At 44.1% G+C, this 22,846-nt stretch overlaps 1 protein-coding gene across 2 annotated transcripts in view; it reads right to left on the bottom strand.

The window, feature by feature from the left end:
* RIN2 (Ras and Rab interactor 2) overlaps nucleotides 1-22,846 on the bottom strand; it is a 147,487-nt gene that overhangs the window by 47,410 nt on the left and 77,231 nt on the right. For both annotated transcript variants that reach the window (XM_030196231.1, XM_030196232.1), the window contains exons 5-6: nucleotides 19,328-19,400; nucleotides 4,327-4,418 (exon numbers count right to left, since the gene is read on the bottom strand). In XM_030196231.1, the coding sequence (XP_030052091.1) occupies nucleotides 4,327-4,418; nucleotides 19,328-19,400 (165 nt within the window). The remainder of the gene's footprint in view (nucleotides 1-4,326; nucleotides 4,419-19,327; nucleotides 19,401-22,846) is intronic.

Raw genomic sequence — 22,846 nt, forward strand, 5'->3', positions numbered from 1 at the left:
GAAAACAAGTTTTAGATAGATATGATACATGGGGGGAGAAAATCAAGCGAGTCTAGAATGACTCCCAAATACTGAAAAGAATCAACTGGAGCAATGTGTGTACCAAAGAGACAGAGAAGAGAAGTAGGTACAGTCAAGGTACCAGAAAACCAATAGGCCACAGTTGTTTTTTTTTGTTTGTTGAGTACCAATTTGTGATCTGAAAGCCATTGAGAAACTAAATCTAAACAGTTCTGCAGAGAACCTAGAATAGGATTAATGGAGCTTGTGCAATACAGTAAGAGGATATCATCAGCATAAAAAATTGGAAGACAAACCAGTTGATTGTATAAGAGCAGCAAGTGGGCATAAGAACAGATTAAAACGAAGAGGGGACAGAACTGAGCTTTGGGAAATGCCACGTTAGTGGGCATGGGGAGGCAACCGAGTTGGGAATTACAACCTTACAGGTCCAGCTAGTGAGGAACCAGGCAAGAACTACTCCAGAAATGCCATGGGAGGAAAATTGTGTGAGCAATAAGCTATGGCCAACCAAGTCAAATGGGGCAGAGAGATCTAAAGAAACGGCTAGAACTATTTTATGTTTATCCAGATGAGAATATATTTCATATAGAACAGCTGTTAAAACAATTTCCATGCTATGGTGAGTCCTAAAACCAGATTGGCTAGGATGAAGAACCAGAACTTTATCAGAAGGTGAGGTCAAGGTTGTTTTTCTTTAGCAAAGGGTGAACCACTGCCCTTTTTAATGTGTTGATAGTTGCCCATTAGAAAGAGAGGAGTTCACAATTGTTGTGGCGCCTTCTACGAGGCCTTGCTGCACTATCTTTGATGGGCAGGGGTCGAGGGCGCAGGTAGTTGGTCGAAGGTCTTTTAGGATTTTGTCAAGGCTCTCCTCTGTTATTGGATTAAAAGTGTCCCATATGTATCTGTCAGGAGGGGGCAAGTTTGTGCACTCCTGGTTAACTGATTGGAGACTAGGTGGGATTGCCTGTAAATCCTGGCGGAGGATTTAATTTTGTTTGCAAAGTATGCAGCAAAATCATTGCAGTTCGGTTTAAACTGGGCAGGCTTGTTCTGTTGTGGGCGTTGGAGTAGGCTGTTTACTGAACAGCTGCTTGGTTGATGGTACCAAGGTTTCTTAGTGCAAATGAGAGGAAGTTTGGACTATTTTAAAGGGGCAATCTGATCTAGTGGAGAAGACAATGTTGAATGGAAACAAAATACTTGGTCCCCAAGGTTTAGATTATCAAAGTCAGACAGAAAGGAGAATAGTGAAGGGAAAACTGAATCAGGATCAACATAAGCTAGGTGCCCCGACCATACTGGTGGCGGGAGAGTAGGAAGATGGGGAAACGGATAAGAAAGTGATCGGACCAGGGAACCTGAATAAAAGGAGAAAGAAGATTGTGTAGAAGGGAAGAATTAGCTGGAGTTATAACCAGGTCCAACGTGTGACTAGCCTGATGCGTAGGGAAAGAAACCCACTGATGTAAATCGAGATCTGTTAAGAAAGACAGGAAAGACCATGATCGAGGGTGAGTAGGGTATTGAAATCACCCATGGTAAGAACATTAGAGTAGCATAAAGTTGCATCTACATTCTACAATCATCTGAGTGCAAGCTTCCCATTGAGCAATAGTTAAAGATGGTGAACAGTAAAACAAGAAGAGAACTAGAGGGGTAGGTGTACAAATACGAACAGTGAGGACCTCTGGATATGGAAAAGAAGGAAAAAGCTCAACAATCTGTAAATCAGTAGGAAAAAAAAAAAAAAAGAATAGCCCACCCTCAACCCTTGCTCGGGGTCTCACAAAGGTAGATATTTAGCTAGCGGTGGTGAGCGTTTTTTTTAGCCACTAGCAGCATTATCCCTGGATATTCAATGCTGGGCCATGTCCAGGCACCAGCATTGAATATTTGGTGTTATGCGGTTGGCTCTCTTTTATGCAGTTAAGTGCAACACCACATAATGAAAGCATTGTGTTTTATGGGGTCCAATTTGGCTGCTTAACTTAGGCAGTTAAGTGCTGAATATCAACAATTAACTGCATAAGTGCTGACTCCACCCCTGGACTGCCCACAATAGCTAGTTTTTAGTTTAGCGGCCAATGCTGATATTCAGTGGCACTAACCTGTTAAACGCTGCTGAATATCATCAGACAGCTTTGCACAAGCGATTTAAGCAGCCAAGAACATCCCTTGACTGCTAAAATTGCTTTGCTGGCTGAATAATATAAACAAACACATACAGACAAGGAGAAAAGAGAGGGTGCAAAGTACACCAATCCAAAGAAAGCAAAATAAAAAGCTCAACAGGACCTTCAGGAGTGGGACAATGAGGACCTTACGAGACTGGGCGTCTAAATGGCAGATGACGTTTAATGTGAGCAACTGCAAAGTGATGCATGTGGGAAAGAGGAACCCGAATTATAGCTACATCATGCAAGCTTCCACGTTAGGAGTCATGGACCAAGAAAGAGATCTAGGTGTCGCTGTTGATGATACGTTGAAACCTTCTGCTCAGTGTGCTGCTGCAGCTAAGAAAGCAAATAGAATGTTAGGTATTATTAGGAAAGGAATGGAAAACAAAAATGAGAATGTTATAATGCCTTTGTATTGCTCCATGGTGCGACCGCACCTCAAATATTGTGTTCAATTCTGGTCGCCGCATCTCAAAAAAGATATAGTGGAATTAGAAAAGGTGCAAAGAAGGGCGACGAAAATGATAAAGGAGACGGGATGACTTCCCTACAAGGAAAGGCTAAAGCAGCTAGGGCTCTTCAGCTTGGAGAAAAGGCGTCTGAGGGGAGATATGATAGAGGTCTATAAAATAATGAATGGAGTTGAACGGGTAGATGTGAAGCGTCTGTTTATGCTTTCCAAAAATACTAGGACTAGGGGGTATGCGATGAAGCTACAATGTAGTAAATTTAAAACGAATCAGAGAAAATGTTTCTTCACTTAACATGTAATTGAACTCTGGATTTCGTTGCCAGAAAATGTGGTAAAGGCGGTTAGCTTAGCGGAGTTTTAAAAAGGTTTGGACGGCTTCCTAAAGGAAAAGTCCATAGACCGTTATTAAATGGACTTAGGGAAAATCCACTACTTCTGGGATAAGCAATATAAAATGTTTTGTATATTTTTGGGATCTTGCTGGGTATTTGTGACCTAGATTGGCCACTGTTGGAAATAGGATGCTGGGCTTGATGAACCTTTGGTCTTTCCCAGTATGGCAATACTTATGTACTTGACATGGGCCGTGTTTCGGTGACAATTCGAGGTCACAATGTTTCTTTGCAAAACAACGCAGGTCTGCCACTAAACAGGGTGAGAAAGTGATCCCACTACAAATATCAATACGTGCGTTTAGGAAAACATAGAATAGAAGCATTAGCCTTAGTCCTGCAGATGCGAAAAAAACGCTGTCAGAACCACCAAAGACTGTGACCCCTGACGCCAGGTCTTTCTAATAAAGAATTTCTCATTGTTCCGCTCCTGAAGGTCCTGTTGTGCTTTTTGTTTTGCTCTGTAAACATATACCGAGACACTCAAGAGCATGCATCAGATTGTGAAAAAGAAACTTCACAGTCCAGTTTTAATTGATTGGCTTGCAATTCACCACCACATCATAGCAGCCACTTTCTTTATTTTATAGGCATGTTTTGCAACAACTAAAAGCACCTACTGGTGAGTGTTCATCTGGACACAACTGAATGCCCCTTAGTCAAGCAGCAGAGTACACAGTTCAGTATTCGGAAGGAGAGTAGAGGGAGCTGCAAAGTTTCTGCTGCTGTCACTGCTCCCCATAATAGCTGGAATGGGAGAGATGAATTTCAGAACTGTATGAGCTGACCTGAGGGCAGTGCTATTTTGAATATGGTAATAGTATGGGGTAGGAGCAGCTGGTCACTGCTCTTGCCTCTTTGGACCGGGTATACAGTGAAGTTGGGTGGGGGAACTTGGGAGGAGGGCTCTGGAAAGGTGGTACAGAGCCCAGAGAAGGGGAGGTTTTTTTTTTTTAAAATACAGGTAGCACATATATTTGGCAGGGCGAAGGGATAGGGAGAAAGGAAATATACAGTTGTACTCTACTTAAAGAGGGCACTTTTCAACTTGTTTTCTCTTTATACAAAGCATCATGGGTAAAATTACTAATGGCTGCTGTTGTAACATGCAATACAGATTTCATAAGAGTGACATAGCACTAAGCTATCTGCTGCTGTTGCTGTCTCAAGTCAAAGACACAAGTTCATCTTCATTATTTTCTAAAAAGATGACTACTGAAATTGTGAGACCGCAGCCTATCGGACCTCTTATACTTACTAAGTCCTAGCTGCGCAATATCTTCAAGTTCACCCTCTGTCCGGGCCACAGCAATACAGTGAGGCAACTTCAGAGTGAAAGGCAGGACGTCCCTTGTGTTATAAAAAAAGAATAGTGTGTTAATTTCATATTGTTTTATTATTGATGTTATTTGTTTCTGCAGAATATCGAAGGGGGCAATTTTATAACTGGGCACCTCCAATTCAGCACCCCAAGGCCATATGGTAGGTGCCTAAGTTCTGTTATAGAATATAAGTGTAACCCAGTATCAATGCACCTAATATTTAGGCACCCACAGTTACACCAACCATAAAGGAGGTACTTAATGTGGCAGAGACATGCGTAACTACAGTATTCTGTAAATCAGTGTATCCCAAGTCCAGTCTTGGAATGCCCCTTGCCAGTCAGGTTTTCAGGATATCCACAATGAATATGCATAAACTTGATTTTCATGTACTGCCTCCATTATATGCAAATCTTTCATGCATATTCATTGTGGATATCCTGAAAATCTGACTGGCAAGGGGTACTCCAGGACTGGACTTGGGAAACACTGCTTTAAGTTATGTGCCACTCATTTATCTACCTCCCTTGCAAAAAGCACTATGAGGCGCATTTTCAAAGCATTTAGACTTACAAAGTCTAAACTTTGAAAATAAGCCTCTATGTATGTTAAGGCATTTACAGAAGCTTTGGCACCCTGCTAGCACTTTACGTATATGCACACATATGTGTATAAGGACTAGTACTCAGAACATTTATGTAATGTGCGTAAAAGTCAGCATCCAATTTATAGACTTGGCCTTCAAATGTCTATTGGGAGAAACAATGAGCACCACAGCACGTGCAAAGTCACTTCATAGAATTCAAATATTAATTAGATTATAAAGGGTAATGACTTATGAAGGCCACCGCTGTGTGATGGTTCCTTGGCAAACTATTAGCGAGGCAGTTTGCTATTACCTTCCCCAGTCATCTTGGAGGATTTGAAACATATCCTTATTGGAATAAGGACAAAAGATACAACACAAATTGAAAACAAGTCTACCGTACTTTCCATGAGCTGATGCCATGATACCATGAACCAACTCTCTGGATCTCAGATCTGCATTCAACCTAGCTGATCATGATTTTCTCCTCAGCAGGTAGCCTCCCTTGGCTTCTCTGGTGTAGTTCAAGTAGTATCAGTTGTTCCTTTCAGATCATATTTACTCTGTAAATATATCCTCAACTACCTCCGCTACCTGTTCCCTCCCCTGTGGTGTCCCACATGGCTCTGTTCTTGCTCCCACTCTTTTTAATATCTGAGGCCTCTCTTTACCTTAATTCAAAATCACAACATTTCTGTCTATAATTACGTGATCGATATCCACCTTCTCTCTTTTTCATGATCCTGAACACTTAGAGCTCCTGAATATCCAATCTTGTTTAAATTGAGTTTCTTTCTGGCTGTGCAAAAATCGACCGATTCTCAATTCCTCTAAGACAACTGCCTGCTGGCTTACTGGTTGACCTTCCTCTCCAACTCTCCTATTCCCCTAGTCACCTCCTTTCACTATCTTAGCATGCATCTGGATCAGAAGCTTCACTTTGATCAACATATCTCATGTGTCTCCAAGTCTTGTTTCTTTGTCCTATGCCGTTTCCACTTTATCTGAAAATACTCCACTCCGCAGTACTATGTCGCCAGGACTACAGCAATGTGGTCTATGCTGGCCTAAATTCTGGTTTACTCAAATGTCTCCAATCTATCCAAAACACTGCCATTTACATCCTCTCAATTTGATGAGCCCACTCTTGTTTCAACACCAATGGCTTCTTGTTCAGTATCGAATCCAGTTCAAGATTTTGACCCTGATGCACAAAATCCTCTTTGGTTCTGTCCCATCTTATCTATCCCTACTCATCACTTTGTATTGTCTGGTCTGCTCCTTGTGCTATCTGTCTATCCCGTTTGTCTTTCGTTCTTAATTTAAGTTTTCCTGCCATTTTGCTTTTTTCTGTCACCCTGTCTCTAGGTGCCCTCCTACTTAAAGTTCAGAGCTGCCCTAAAAACTTACCTCTTCCAGCAAGATTTTTGGCTCCTCTTGTCCTACACCAGTGGTTCCCAAACCTGATCCTGGAGGCACCCCAGCCAGTCAGGTTTTCAGGATATCCACAATGAATATTCATGAGAGAGATTTGCATGCAGTCGAGGTAGTGCATGCAAATCTCTCTCAAGCATATTCACTGTGGATATCCTGAAAACCTGACTGGCTGGGGTGCCTCCAGGATCAGGTTTCAGAACCACTGCCTTAAACCGTGACTCTTCTGATCCTTTGCCCTGCTGTGGCATTGGGATCAATGAAATGACCTGACTTTAAAAAAAAAATCTTATTTCTTTCCTTTAAAGTTGATGGTGTTCCTTTTCTTTTTTTCTTGTTCAGATTGTAAACCACTTTGAACATCCCCATCATCAAGTGCTTTGCAAACAATAAACAGTGTCATTTCAGAGATGTGCAGGCTCTCATTTTCTTCACAAGTCTTTTTTGCTTCTCTGCTTTCTTCTCTTCCCAAGTATGTAACTTGTCTTATATGGGTTATATATGATAGTATCTTATGGGATCTAATTAGATTTGCTAGCAATCTCCCAGTCTTATTCCCCTATTTGTATAATTGATACTTTAAAAAAAACTGTATACTATTCATCAATCTGATTATTTCATTAATCTGCTTCTTAATTGTGAAGTTTTGTTTCTCCTCCTCTATATATACTGGCTATTGGAAACTTTTTGTGTACAAGTGGTCAATTTTTGTAACAGTTTGATAAAGAACTAAGGTCCAAGGGCCCCCCCCCCCCCAAATATGGTCGTGAGAACGGTATTGTCAGGTAGGAGTTTATTGTTCAACGGACGTGACATCAATTCCAAGGTATTTGGGGAGGAAAAGAGCCATGTGCAAACCTGGGGAAGAGTGGAGAGAAAAGGAGCTGGGATGGTAGTATGCTTTCAGGCAAAGATCACCTAAGCATGTTGGGCATACATCAAACATTTATACCCTTTTATAGAATGAGGAAGTGACATTTGGACTAGGTAACAAATTAACAATGAAATAGATTGGAGCATGGAGGGGGGTTGTTATACAGGTACAAAGAGCTAACTGCTGGGTTAATCTGTACATATGGAGAGGGTCACATGAAATCCATGGAGAGATGGGGGAAACTATTTGAATGGATAAAGTAGGGCTACCTTGAGCTGGATGGGGATGGATGATATTAGATGTATGACAAAAGTGAAGGAGACTAGTTTATTAACACAAGGATGTGTGTGGGATACGAGAGGCCGAGGGTATGAAGGGAGCTGGGGAAACAGGCTATTGAGAGAGAGTTGGGGGAAGAGTAAGAGAAGGAAGGGAGTGGGTGAAAAAGTGACTATGTGAGAAGAATGATAGTGGAGATAGACAATAAAGACCTCGGATACAGACAACCTGAACTCAAGCTGGCAGAACAAATAGTTAAACATTGCTCAGAGGGGGCCAGGCTGGGGAGTCTTTAAAGCACTAATGGGTCAAAAGGAGTGAAACATCATTGGTAAGCCAGGGGGTAATGACTGAACTTAAATTGCTCACATGGAATGAGAGGGGTATAGATAAATACAGCTACAGGACTCCATCAATTTGAATGTTATAAGATCCTTTTACATCTAGTTGGTGAGCAGATTATTCAAATTTCGGGCCTCTCGATATTGACACCAAAACAATTTTGGAATCAAACCTAGGCTTATTCACTTCCAGTTACCCTGAAGCAGCAAGAAGCGAAACAGGAGCCATTATTGGAATATGGATGCAAGAGAAGTTTTAGTCTGCACATTTGGAGATTGCAGATAAGAGCTTTTTTTTGTATTGCATATGATCAGTGCTGACTTTTTTTTCTGATTTTACTTATCCTCATGCTTTTTTTTATTATTTATTATTTACAATATTTATCATCAAGCATTACATTCTTGAAAGAAAGTGATACATAAAGAAATCCTCATGCTTTTTTTTATTATTATTTATGAAGATTTATGGCTGTGTTTCTTCAAAGTTTGTTAGAATATGGAGTTTGTTTTTTTTGACCCATGATTAAATGAAGATCAGCTGGAAGTCTTCTTGAGATGTGTATTATTAGCCATTTTTACTGAGGTATTTTTTGGTATTCTGAAGATTCGATCCTTTAGCAATATAAATCAAGTGGTTTAGCTTTTGTTGTTTTGGAATTTGGTGTTAAATAGCTGCCATCTTCTTTGTTGGGTATGCACTCTCCCATAAAGCAAACTAAGGTACTATGACACTTACAAAACGAAAGAACAGATGTAGCCTTTTTGCAAGAAACCCACCTGACACAAGGTGAATGCACAAAGTTGTGTAAGGGATGGTTTGGAGAACTGGGGTTGTCAACTTTCAATACTAGATGGAGAGGAGTGGCTATTTTAATATACAAAAGTGTCACCTAAGAGGTACAAAAAATCCTGCAAGACCCAGAAGGCAGATATGTGATAAGATTATTGCAGGGACAGAAGATCTTATTGTAATGAATGTGTGCAAGTATAAATTTTTCTTAGTGCTGGTGGCAAGAATAGCTGAATAGAGCAACCAATAGTTACAGGAGAGTTTAATATCATAAATAACCCTGTAGTGGACTGCTAGAATGCCAAACGAAGACAGTGAGAGGAGAGTAAACTTATTAATATCTGAATTGGGATCAACAGACACATGGAGAATCATGAATTCCTCAGGAGCACTTAAACTACACACCTGACTAGATTATTCATTGCTCTCAAAAGGGATGCTCTCGCAGTTAATCCAGGCTAATATATAGGCAACAGCCATCTCAGATCATTCATTTGTAGAGGCAAGACTTAGACTGGCAGAGTGGAGGGGGATAAATGGTGGAGGTTGAACCCCGTATGTTAAATTTTGACTAAGGCTTATTTTTGAAACAAAAAAGTCATAAAGCGGCAGATAGACTTTTCTTTTTGCAACAATATCCAAATCACTATTCCGAAAATCATTTTAAAGACATTTTTCTATGCAGTTCATCTAAACCTCAAGGGGGAATGTTATAGGTGTGTTTTGGGGTGGGACTAGGGTAGGCTTACGATTTGGACATTTTTCTGTGATAATGTAATTGTAAGAATGTCCAGGGCAAAAAATAGGACATTTTTGGCTTGACCTGGGTCAATAATGACTAAGTGCCAAAAAGTTGCCCAAACTGACCAGATGACTATTGGAGGGATAAAGGCATGACCCCCCCCTAAATCCCCCAGTGATCACTGACCTCCTCCCACCATGCTGTCATATGGGCTGATAAGATAAATATATTTTTTAGTTCCATCCCATTATGATGCAAAGTAGCTTGAATTAATCCAGGGTCTTGGGAGCTGTAATTTTCAGGGAGACAGGTCAGCTTATCCCAGAAATGGAAGACAGCACAGAGAATTCAACACTTATTCAGAGAGAACTCAACAATGTGCCGGACCTCAGTATACCGGTCTAGTGAGTGTGGAGCTTCATAAGAACAAAAGAACATAAGCATTACCATACTGGAACAGACCGAAGGTCCATCAAGCCCAGTATCCTGTTTCCAACAGTGGCCAATCTAGATCACAACAATATAATACATTTTATGTTGCTTAACCTAGAAATAAGAAGTGGATTTTTTTTTGTTACATTTGTACCCCGCGCTTTCCGACTCATGGCAGGCTCAATGCAGCTTACATGGGGCAATGGAGGGTTAAGTGACTTGCCCAGAGTCACAAGGAGCTGCCTGTGCCTGAAGTGGGAATCGAACTCAGTTCTCAGTTCCCCATAATGACTTATGGACTTTTCTTTTAGGAAGATATCCAAACCTTTTTTAAACCCCACTAAGCAGTTTTTACCACATTCTCTGGCAACAAATTCCAGAGTTTAATTATACACTGAGTGAAGAAATAGTTTTTCTGATTTGTTTTCATGTATAAATCATGTTTATTAACAGCAAACATGTTACAAGGCAAAGGTGAATGCACCACATTTATATTACTTAGTGACTAGGAAACAATTCCACTCTCTCCCAGGACAACATCCTCCCACCCAACCAACCCTTATAGGGCATAGTATGGTTAAGAGAGAAAGATCAACACTTCAAAAAGGCAAGTTCAGGATAATACTATGGGCTTGAGGAGTTAACTTGGACCAAAATTTCTCCCAGATTCTCTGAAAACGAAGTCCTCTAGCTGATTGAAAATCCTGTACATCAAACCGCTGCATCTGCAATAATAGAATCATCTGCTGTTTCCAAAGAGACAGGGAAGGTGGTTCTGGAGACAGCCAGAGAAGGAGTATAGTCCTTTTTGCCATTAGAGAATCTCTGCTCAAGAAGCCACACAAACCCGGTGATAAAGGTCATACTGACCAAAAACTAGCTGTGGCTCACAACGCAGTGTGCGATGCCATCACCATGCAATGTAGTTCACTAATTGTTTCCAAAATAACAATACAGTATGACAGAACCAAAACATATGTCCAAGGGAGACACCCTGTTGATGACACTTGGGACAGCAAGCCCTGCCTGAAAGGCTCTGCGAGGATATACATAAAGGCAAAGAAGAAATTTGTAGTCATCTCCAAATGAAATAACATCAGAGGAGACGTATTTCAAGGAAAAAAAACAAGTCCGAAAGAATCATAAGTCCATAAGTCTTCTGCTAGCTCAGTGTGCAAGTTCTGGCTCCAAAGGAAAGTCAGTCAAGAAAAGTCAGTGTCAGGTGTAGTAGCCAATAGACAACGATGGTGAAAGGATAAAGGGACTCACTGTTGGGATCCCAAAGTAAATGCAGAAGAAACAGTATCTTGCACGTCCTCACATAACTGTTACCAGGGCAGGCAGGGAGTGTACATAATGTTTTAATTGCAAGTAGGCAAAATGGTCCACTGCAGAGAGCTGAAACTGTTGTTGTAATTCAGAGAAAGGTTTCAGCTTGCCATCTTCAGTATGTACCTGAAACAAAATCCTAAGATCCTTAGAGGCATATTTTCAAAGCACTTAGCCTTCCAAAGTTCCATAGGTTTCTATGGAACTTTGGAAGGCTAAGTGCTTTGAAAATATGCCTCTTAGTGGCCCAAATATAAAATGTTTTATTGTCTCCACCAGGAGGGAAGTCTGGGTTGTGCTGAATTGCCAAAAAGGGCACGACAGCCACAGAGAACTGATGCTGCTGACAGAACCACCACCAGACTGCCCGCAAGGGGCAACAAAACAATCCAAATTGTTTAAATTCACAGGGCAATACCTTGCTAGTGGTATGAAGCAAGAAGCTAAAATGAAGAGTGGGTATCAGTTTGGTTTCCAAAGGAGTATTCCTAAACCAATTGTTTATGTGCCTCATACCACTGGCAATTGACAGATATCTTAAATTCAAAGCCCCAAGCCTCCATGTAATCGAGGAATCTTCAAAATATCAATAGACAAGCGGGGCCGCTTCTTATTCCATAAAAAGGTTTGAAAGAGTTGAAGCAAACACTTTTCATCCCGCCTAGTTAAATACAGAGGTAACATTTGAAAGGAATAGAAAAAACTAGGAGCCAGTAAACTATTAAAAAGGGCGATATGTCCCATAACAGAGACAGGATACAAACTCCTCATTGTCAATTTATCCCCAATAGATTGAACCAGAGGATACCCATTCTTAGAATACAAAAGATCAAGGTTAGAAGGGATGACCACCCCCAAAATAAGTAATCTGAACCTCCACCCAGGTAAGAGGAAAGTGACTGACCCAGGAATCTTTAACAGCCCTCGGTAAAGGTAGCACAAGTGATTGGACAAGTTGAGACAGAAGCTGGACAGTCCCCCATACTCCTCCACCAAGCGTAATAATATAGGCAGAGAGCTTTGCGGATTCGTCAAGGTTAACAGGAGGTCATCGGCAAAAGCCAAAACTTTCAAAACAGTGTTACCCACAGTTACTCCCTGGAGATCCAGCATCACTCAGAGGGTACAAAGAAAAGGATCTAAAGAGAGTACAAACAGGAGAGGGGAGAAAGGACAGCCCTGACGAGTGCCACTGTAAATAGGAAAAGAAGGTGTTTGAATCCCATTAGGCAGGAGGGAGGCCTTTGGAGATGCATAAAGAGCCTACAATACCCCATAATACCAACCCATAATGCCTACAAATCGCAAGACCTGAAACAGAAAAGGCCACCGCACTTTACTGAAAGCCTTCTCTGCATTCAGACTCATCATCATCAACCGTAATTCCTGTGCTTTGCAATGTAACATAGCCAAGAGCAATTTACGGACATTTATTACCGACTGGCGACCTTTCACAAAGCCCGCTTGATCTGCTCCCACCAATACAGGGAGACAAAAAGCCAATCCATCCACTGGAATATGGAAAAATATCTTTATCACTGCGTTAATCAGGGATATAGGGCAGTAGGAATCCAGAAGATCACATGGCTTTCCAGGTTTAGGTATAAGGCTAATAAGGGCAGCATCCCACTGCACATGTGCAACTTCCTGACCAGCACGAGGGACCAGCAGTATAATAACATAGCAAACAATACAACTCCTAGGAGAGGTGAGAGGAGATGTGAGAATACATGTCCTGCTGTCTTCGGAGAACTCCTTCTACAGCTGAGTAACTTTGCTTTCTTCGAGGACAAGCAGGACATTATTTGTCACATATGTGAATCCCTGGCTACCAGGTTCACCAAATACAACACAAGGACAATAGGGGTTTGCAACACCAAGGCCAACCAGAAACCAATTAACCTGAAATTATATACAGTTTTATTGTGAGGATGCAGCCTGGAGCAGAAGAAAAATGGGCCTAGGCAGGTGGAGTTGAATTCTAGACAGCAAATATAATCTGCAAGACTATCTGACAAAACTGGCTGTCATGTTGGATATGCTGCTGTAGGCAGTGATATGATGTGAATGTGTGGACTGATGACCACGTCGCAGCTCTACAAATCTCCTCAATGGAGGCTGATCTTAAGTGGACTACTTAGCCATGGGCTCTAACATTGTGAGCCATGACATGGCCCTCCAGAGTCAGCCCTGCCTAGACATAAGTGACGGAGATGCAGTCTGCTAGCCAATTGGACAATGTGCATTTTCTGATGGCTGTCCCCATCCTTTTTGGATCAAAAGAAACAAAAAGTTGGGTGGACTGTCTATGGACTTTAGGCTGTTCCAGACAGAATGCTAAGGCTTGTTTGCAGTCAAAGGTGTGCAATGTGCTTTCATCAGGATGGCCATGAGGTTTTGAGAAGAATGTTGGCAGGACGACTGACTGGTTAAGATGGAACTCCAACACCATCTTAGGGAAGAACTTAAGGAGCATGTGGAGAACTACTCTGCTATTATAAAACCTTGAGTAAGGTGAATCTGCTACTAGGGCCTGACTCTGCAAGCTGAGTGCCACCAAAAATAAGACCTTCCAAGTCAGATACTTCAGATGACATGAGTGTAGTGGCTCAGAAGGAGCTTTCATGAGCTGAGTGAGGATGACGTTGGGATCCCATGACACAGTAGGAGGTTTGATGGGGGGCCATCAACAGCAAACCTCTTGAAGCAAATTAGAAGCTGCACATAGGTGGGCTTACCGTCTACATGGTGATAAGCACTGATTACAATGAACCCTTACAGAGTTAGTTTTCAAATTGTAAAGGTGCAAGAGGTATTCAAACAGGTTTTGTGTAGGGCAAGCGAGAGGGTCTAGGGCCTAGTCCTTGTCCTCACACCAGATGGCAAACCTCCTCCACTAATATAGCACCTCTTGGTGAAATCTTTCCTGGAAGCCAACAGGATCCTGGAGACACCCTCAAGCAGTTGCAGAGTTTCAAACTCTATGCTCTCAACATCCAAGCTGTGACAATCAGAGACTGAAGGATGGTATGCAGAAGAGATCCCTCTTTCTGCATGATGAGAGAGTCAGAAAACAGTCCAGTCTCCTCGGCTCTTTGGAGGACAACTTCAGAAGAAGAGGGAACCAGATCTGTCTTAGCCAGTAAGGCACAATGAGGATAATGAATCTCCTTAGTACTGCTCAAGTTTCAGCAGGGTCTTCTCTATTAGAGGGATTGGAGGATATGCATACAAGAGACCCACTCCCCAATCGAGGAGGAAGGCATCCAACACTAGCCTGTTGAGTGATTTGAATCTGGAACAGAACAGAGGGACCTTGTTGAAATGAGTGACAAAACATCTACCGAGGGGGTACCCCACCCTCGGAAGGTCTTGCGGGCAATGCCAATATTGAGAGACCACTCGTGTGGTTGCATCATCTTGCTCAGTCTGTCTGTGAGGCTATTCCCATCCAAGTATATGGCTCAGAGCACCATTCCATGACTGGTGGCCCACAGCCACATCCTAACTGCTTCCTGACACAAGGGATAGGATTCTGTTTACCCTTCTAGTTGACATAATACATGGCAACATTGTCTGTTTTAATTAGAATAATTTGGTTCAGCAGCCGATCTCTGAAAGCCTTTAGAGCAGGGTTGTCCAACCTCAGCCCTTGAGGGCCGCAATCTAGACAGGTTATCAAGATTTCCTCAATGAATATGCATGAGAGCTATTTACATGCACTGCCTCCATTGTATGCAAATAGATCTCATGCATATTCATTGGGAAAACCCTGAAACTTGACCTGATGAGGGCCGAGGTTAGACACCCCTGCTTTAGAGCGTTCCATATCGTCCAGAGCTCCAAGCGATTAATTTGAAACTTGGACTCCTAAGCAGACCAAAGTCCCTCCGTGTGAAGCCTCTACTAGAATGTTCCTGTGCTGAGAGCTGAAGAATGTCGCTCCTGGCAGGAAATCTGGAGGTTTCTGTTGCCAATTAAGAGTGTAACTGACCCAGACTATTTTCATAACCCATCAGTCTGAGGTTACAAGGAGCCACACTTCCTGGAAAAAATTCAGCCTCCCTCCCTCCCACCATAAAGACGTCCAAGACTGACATTTTTATTGCGGCTTTGCTCTCTTGGAGCCAGTGAAAAGCCCATCTCTGGCTTCAACAGGGGAGCTTGCTGCAGTTTCTGGGCCCTCTGCTGAAGAGGACGGGAGTGCTGGGCCTAGGCTTGTTTCTGAGGATGAGAAGAAGAGGTATACCTACCCTTTTGAGAGTAGTAGGAATTTCTTCTATATCCTCCAGAAAACCTCCACAATGTGGAGGATGAAGAAGGATGAGGCTGAGACAGGGACTTGATGGTATCAGTATATTTCTTGATAAGGTCTGCGACCTCTTCCACCTTGTCCCCAAAAAGATTGTCTCCATGGCAAGGGACATCTGCCAGTCTCTCCTGAACCACAGGCTCCAGGTCAGAAACATGCAGGAATGAGAATCTACACATTCCTATACCTAAGATGGAGAGCCGGGATGCCACATCAAAGGAATCAGAAGTGCCACTTGCTAGGTATTTTCTACATTCCTTTTGCTTACTGGCTAACTGGTGAAGCTCTGCACTAGTGACAGTGTGTCTGCAAATGCAAGCATACTGGACGTCAGAGCTGGGATGCAGGAAATAAACCTCTACACTGTGCCCTGCAAAGAGGTGCCCCAGTTTCTCCTACAGCAAAGCTCAGATCTGCTCCTTGAGGACAGGCATTGAAAAAGGCTGGGATGGTGCCAGTATGGAGGCAGCCCGAGAATCTGCTTGTGCTGAATCGGAATCAGGGTCTAGGGCCACAGGGAGACTGGTTCATTGGCACAGCAATTACAGAGGGTGAGCACAACTCCCAGTGCCACTGCCTCTCAGGTGCCAGGAATGCTGATGCTCTGGAGCTCCCAGCACTATGCCTCGAGAAAGACTAATGCCGATACTTCTTCGCTTTAGACTGATGCATGGCATCTCGGTCCCTCCTTGCCAACAAGGACGACGTCAAATCCATAAGTGTCCTCAGTATCTGGTCCGATACAGACCGGTCCTGGGGCCTACTACCAGCATCCGATGTTGAGGCAGGTGGAGACCTCATCGATGCCAGTGCACTCCTCATGTCCGATGCAGCTGCAGCAGCCGTGGGGACTGATACTTCCGATACCAATGCTGAAGTTGATGGATTGGACTTGAAGGGCCCACAAAGGTTCTCCTGTTGGGCCTGCCTTGCCTTCTGTGTCCTTTTCTGCATTTTTAAACAGCGAGAATAGTCAGAGGCACCCCAAACACCAATTGCGGGGGTCTGTGCTAGACATGACCCTTTTACACTTGGCACATTTTTTTTGAAGCCACTGGGGGTCTTCTGGGCCATTGTGGAAAAAATAATAAGCAAAATCAAACGGCTGAACAGTAAGAGGAAAAAATCTGCCTCACAAAAACTTCCAGCCAGTGCTCAGGCCTAAGCAGGCCTCAGAGCTGCAAAAACAAAGGAAACAAAACTGCTGCAAACTCTAAGAAAAAAATTAACCTGAATAGGGAAGGGAGAATAAAAAAGAAAAATGAGGAAAAAGAATGGTATCCGTTCGCGAGGAAGGCACACAAAATCAAGGTTAAAGATGCGTTCAGGAGAGCTCACAAAATCGCAACCTCTCTGTTCCACGGAAAAACGAAGACTGCTGGTCCCGTGCGCTCATGTTGGGTGAGAAGGCGCACACACATGCACGGTGGGACACTGCCAAAGACTTCTTAAAGCTATAAAACGCTGGGTAGCATCCGCACCGGGGCCCCGTCGCACGACATCACCTATGTGTGAAAAACAATGTCCTGCATGTCCTCGGAGAATTAAAATTACAGGGCACAGATTGGTTGACAGTATGGACAATTACCAGATGCTGTACTATTCCGTATTGTCTCTGGTTATAGTATATTGAGGTGGTATCTGAACTCTATTAGTCAGTGCCCTGAAGGAAAACAGCTCTCTGCTTCCTGATCCACCCAGATCCTCCTTCCCATGCAGCAGCCTGTAGAGGAACAGTGGGGGTGAGACTGGAGTAGATAGAACAGAGCAGAGAACTACTCTGTTTACTAATCCAACCCCTCAGAGAGTTGATGCAGAGATTTAAAAAGGTGGTGGTACAAAGTGCTGGCTGATAATAAGCCCCAATTCCAAATGAAAGTCTTACGTCCTCAAACTTACTCCCTTTGATCACAAAAAAAGTACAGCTCCACTTACTGGTGTGTCTGAAAACAATTCCATGTGAAGTAACAAGTGCAGATTAGGCAAGTTGTATTTTTAAACTGACCAAGTTATTATGAAAAAAAATGCTAGTATGAGTAGCCCAGGGATCAGTGGCGTACCAAGGGGGAGCGGTGGGGGCAGTCCGCCCTGGGTGCACGCCGCTGGGGGGGTGCCGCGCGCCGGTCAGTGTTGTTGGTTTCCATGCTCCCTCTGCCCCGGAACAGGAAGTAACCTGTTCCGGGGCAGAGGGAGCATGGAAACCGACGACACTGACCGGAGCGCGGCACCCCCCCAGCGGCATGCACCCGGGGGGGGGGGGGGCGGGGCGCATCGGCGATCCGCCCCGGGTGTCAGCGCCCCTCGGAACGCCACTGCCAAGGATTTATGTGTCTGTATATATCTGTTGTATTTTGCAAGAAACTGAAACATATCTGTTTCTGGATTTAAGTTAAGACGGTAAATCTGGAGGTAGGATAGTAAGAGGTCACATATTACTACTACTACTACTATTTAGCATTTCTATAGCGCCGCAAGGCATACGCAGCGCTGCACAAACATAGAAGAAAGACAGTCCCTGCTCAAAGAGCTTACAATCTAATAGACAAAAAATAAATAAAGTAAGCAAATCAAATCAATTAATGTGAACGGGAAGGAAGAGAGGAGGGTAGGTGGAGGCGAGTGGTTACGAGTCAAAAGCAATGTTAAAGAGGTGGGCTTTCAGTCTAGATTTAAAGGTGGCCAAGGATGGGGCAAGACGTAGGGGCTCAGGAAGTTTATTCCAGGCATAGGGTGCAGCGAGACAGAAGGCGCGAAGTCTGGAGTTGGCAGTAGTGGAGAAGGGAACAGATAAGAAAGATTTATCCATGGAGCGGAGTGCACGGGAAGGGGTGTAGGGAAGGACGAGTGTGGAGAGATACTGGGGAGCAGCAGAGTGAATACATTTATAGGTTAGTAGAAGAAGTTTGAACAGGATGCGAAAACGGATAGGGAGCCAGTGAAGGGTCTTGAGGAGAGGGGTAGTATGAGTAAAGCGACCCTGGCGGAAGATGAGACGGGCAGCAGAGTTTTGAACCGACTGGAGAGGGGAGAGGTGACTAAGTGGGAGGCCAGCAAGAAGCAGATTGCAGTAGTCTAAACGAGAGGTGACAAGGGTGTGGATGAGGGTTTTGGTAGAGTGCTCGGAAAGAAAGGGGCGGATTTTACGGATGTTGTAAAGAAAGAAACGACAGGTCTTGGCGGTCTGCTGGATATGAGCAGAGAAGGAGAGACAAGAGTCAAAGATGACCCCAAGGTTTCGAGCTGAGGAGACAGGGAGAATGAGAGAGCCATCAACAGAAATAGAAAACGGGGGGAGCGGGGAGGTGGGTTTGGGGGGGAAAATGAGAAGCTCAGTTTTGGTCATATTTAATTTCAGGTGGCGTTGAGATATCCAGGCAGCAATGTCAGACAAGCACGCTGAAACTTTGGTTTGGATGCAAGGTGAGATATCAGGGGTAGAAAGGTAGATTTGGGAGTCATCAGCATAGAGATGGTAGGAAAAGCCATGGGATGAGATTAATGAACCAAGGGAAGAAGTGTAGATAGAAAAGAGGAGGGGACCAAGAACAGAACCCTGAGGTACGCCGACAGGCAGAGGGATAGAAGTAGAAGAGGATCCACCAGAGTGAACACTAAAGGTGCGGAGGGAGAGGTAGGAAGAGAACCAGGAAAGGACAGAGCCCTATATGGATGCTCTGCTGGGGATGGTTTAGGTATGCTTATTTTTAAGCTGTTCTACTGCTTATTGTAACATTCATGGTTATTTGTAAATTGCATTGAAGCAGCATAGGCATTTTATAAATTAACAGTTTAAAATAATATAATATACTTCTCCTTACCTGCTAATACAATAGAATGCGATAAGCCTGAATAAATCTGCAAAGCTTATTCCAGAACCCTCTAAGGAGAAAGCTGCAAAAGAGATAATAGACAATCAGAGTCTGAGAAAAGCTAAGCTGAATCAAGCCCTATCAGACTGTGCACGATGGAAGCAGTTGTGCCTTGCAAGTATTAAACAAAGCAGTGTTTTGTTAATCAAAAACAACTGTGCTGACTATACATCTCGGCCAAAACAGCTCAACTAAACAAAGGCATGAAGACAGTAATGTCCCCTTTCCTCATTCTTGCAGTATGTACTCATCGTGAAGATATGGGTCAAAACAAGAGCTGCAAAAAGCATTACTAACAGACTCGATGGCTAGCAATTAAGGAGGCCTCAAGTTACCCATCCTAAAGAGATTTAATGATAAATGGGGAAAGCATACAGAGCATGGCTCATGATCTTCTTTCCAATCTCTCTCTGTGCACACATGTGTTTATCTCCCTTGTGTGTTCTGTGTGTATACTGCATATGTTGTGTCTGGGGGGGGGGGGGGTAGTTGGAATAGTGGTACAGTTTGAGCGAGGGAGGGGAGTATTTTGGAGGGCAGTTTGTGGGGTGATGGGGCAGTTGTGATGACTTCTTTTTTGGGGGATGGGGTAGTCTGAGGGATGGTGAGGCTGGTGTGGTGTAGTACTTGAGGATGGGGTGCTGTGTGTAGTAGGTTTTAGGGGTAGGGGGCAGCAAGGTAGTATTTTTTGGTAGTGGGGTAGTCAGCAGGGTGGTGGGGCAGTTGGTAGTTTTTAGGGTAGAGCAATGTGCAGTAGGGGCGTAGCTAGGTGGGGCCACGGGGGCATGGGGTCCCACAGATTAAGCCCTGGCCCCCTCTACTTTGGACTCCCCCGCCGCCGACCCTCCCCCGCCACTTTCGATTCCCCCCTCCCGCCGCCACCGACCCTCCCGTACCACTTTTGATCCCCCCCTCCCACCGCCGCCAACCCTTCCCCGCCGCCGCCAGGCACCTTTGCTGGCAGGGGTCCCCAAGCCCCGCCAGCCGAAGTCTTCTTCAGCGCCGGTCAACTCTGGCGCCTTCGCTGATGATCTGTTTCTGACTCCTGATGTCCTGCATGTACGTCCTGCACGGGGCTACATACAGGACAAGCACGCAGGAAATCAGGAGTCAGAAACAGATCATCAGCGAAGGCGCCAGAGTCGACCGGCGCTGAAGAAGATCGGCTGGCCGGGGTCCAGCAAAGGTACCTGGTGGCAGCAGTGGGGTCCAAAGTGGCGGGGGGTCGGTGGCTGGGGGAGGTGGGCTAAACTGTGCCCCCCATCTCGGCCTCTGGACCCCCCTCCCACAGAGGTCTGGCTACGCCCCTGGTGTGCAGGGTAGTGGAGGCAGTTTTCAGGGTGCTAGGACCATCTGTGTGGTAGTGGAACAGTTGCAGAGGGTCTTGTGGGTTGGGGAGTAATTGTGAGGTGGTTAGTTTTGTTATGGTGGGGACACGTTCTATGATGGGATTGCATTTGCTCGGATAGTTTATAGAGGTGGGATGGTTAGCAGGGAGGTGAGGTATTTGCATAGGAGCATTTTTTGAATGGTGAGATAGTTTACGGGGAGATAGGACAGTTGCAGGTCTAGTTTTTGGGAGTAGGGCAGTTTGCAGGGTGGCAGTTTGGGGGATGGGCCCATTTGTGGTGTAGTAGGGCAGAGAAGGAGTAGCGTTTGGTGTTGGGGCAGTTTGTGGGGTAATGTGGTTTTATGGATGTAGTAGCGGTTTGCAAGATAGTGGTAAAGACTCAGGGAGCAGTCTTCATGGTTTGAGCAAAGTTTGGCATAGTTTTTTGGGATGGGGGCCATTGCAGTGGGGTATTTCTTGGGATGGGGCAGTTTGCAGAGAGCTTGGGTAATTGGGAAAGATAATTCTTAGGGGTGGGGCAATTTGGATGGAAGAGGGGAAAGAGGGCAGATGCTGGATGGGGTTGGGGATGGGGAGAGAAGAAAAAGGACAGAGTTAGTGAGAGACTGGGAAATAAGAGCCAGTATGAGGGAAAGAAATGGCAAGCTGTAGGTAGACACAGTAGGAAGAGGGAAACTGGATAGTAAGAAAGAATTAAATCTGGACAGACAGAAAAATAAACTGAAGAAAGTTGAAAGGCAAAGGAAGAAAATGTGGCAAATGGACAGGCAATCCTGGCAAAAGAGTTAGGAGACGACGATGAAAGACTAGAGACTGGGACCAACACAATCAGAAAAAGTAAATGGCTAGGCAAAAGTAGACAAAAAATTATTTTTAGTTTAGGATAAAGTAGTGCAGTAGCTGTGTTGATAAATGTTAATTGTTTTACTTGTATTTGTTCATTTGTAATGTAGAAATTGGAATATGTCAATTTTTAAAATTTATGTCTGCTGTCTTTATATTTGGCACAGTACAAGAGGGCCTGCATCACTTTCTCTTTTTCTGGTGTTGCACTGTATACGGAGTCTGGCTTCTTGGGTGTTCAGTTTAATTTTTGTCTACATATTTCTATTTTTAGTTACTTATTCTGTACTTGGTAGGGGTCTATCTGTATTCTGTGTGTGTGAAAGAGCCATGGTTTTCTGTTAGCACTGACTGTGCAGGATCAATCTGTAGTAATCTGGCTTGTTTAGTTTTCCAGTAGGTTTACTGATGTTCTCGTGCCCACTGCACTGTTTGTAGTGCTGTCCTAGTTAAGTCCTTGTTGTATGACTCATAGAAGTAAATGCTATTATGGTATGGTCGAATTGTTCTGTAGGTCTGGAGTGACATTTGTGGTGTTTTGTATTACTTTACCATATGCCTGGTACTGGATTTTGGATTTACAGGGGCGGCCTGACCATTAGGTCACCTGAAGCGGGGGCCTCAGGTGGCACTCTTTAGGAGCGGCATCTCGGGGAACAACTTCGTGATATTTCACCTGGTCATGGTGACTTGCCAAACCTGGCAGTGATTCTCATAAGCTGCCCTGCCGCCAACGGCACCCGCCTCTTCCCTTTACTACGGCCGCTTAAAGTAACTTCCTGTTTCGCTAAGGCAGCCGCAGTAAAGGGAAGAGGTGGGTGCCGGCAGCTGCAGGGCAGCGTATGGGAATCGCTGCTGCTGCCGGGTTTGGAAAGTCACCGTGACCAGGTAAAAGGCCCGGGGGGGGGGGGGGGGGGCGGGGAGGAGTCTGCATAGAAGCTCTGCCTCAGGCGGCATTTTGCCTTGGGCCGGCCCTGTGGATTTAGATCACACCTTTCTCAGTAATAGCTCAAGGCAAGTTACATTCAGGTACAGTAGGTATTTTCCTCTCCCTTGGAGAGCTTATAACTTAAGTTTTGTACCTGAGGCAATGGAAGGTTAAGTGACTTGTCAAATATCTCAATGAGCAACAGTGGATTTCAACTCTGGCTTCCCTAACTCTCAACCTGCTGCTCTAACCATTAGGTATAGCTCATATAAATAATACATGTTATCTGTATTAGCTGTACTTAATGTTTGGTAACTCAACAGCAAACTAAAGGCTAGGAGAGCTG

This window comes from Microcaecilia unicolor, chromosome 3 (assembly GCF_901765095.1).
Source record: "Microcaecilia unicolor chromosome 3, aMicUni1.1, whole genome shotgun sequence".
Taxonomy (NCBI): Eukaryota; Metazoa; Chordata; class Amphibia; order Gymnophiona; family Siphonopidae; genus Microcaecilia; species Microcaecilia unicolor.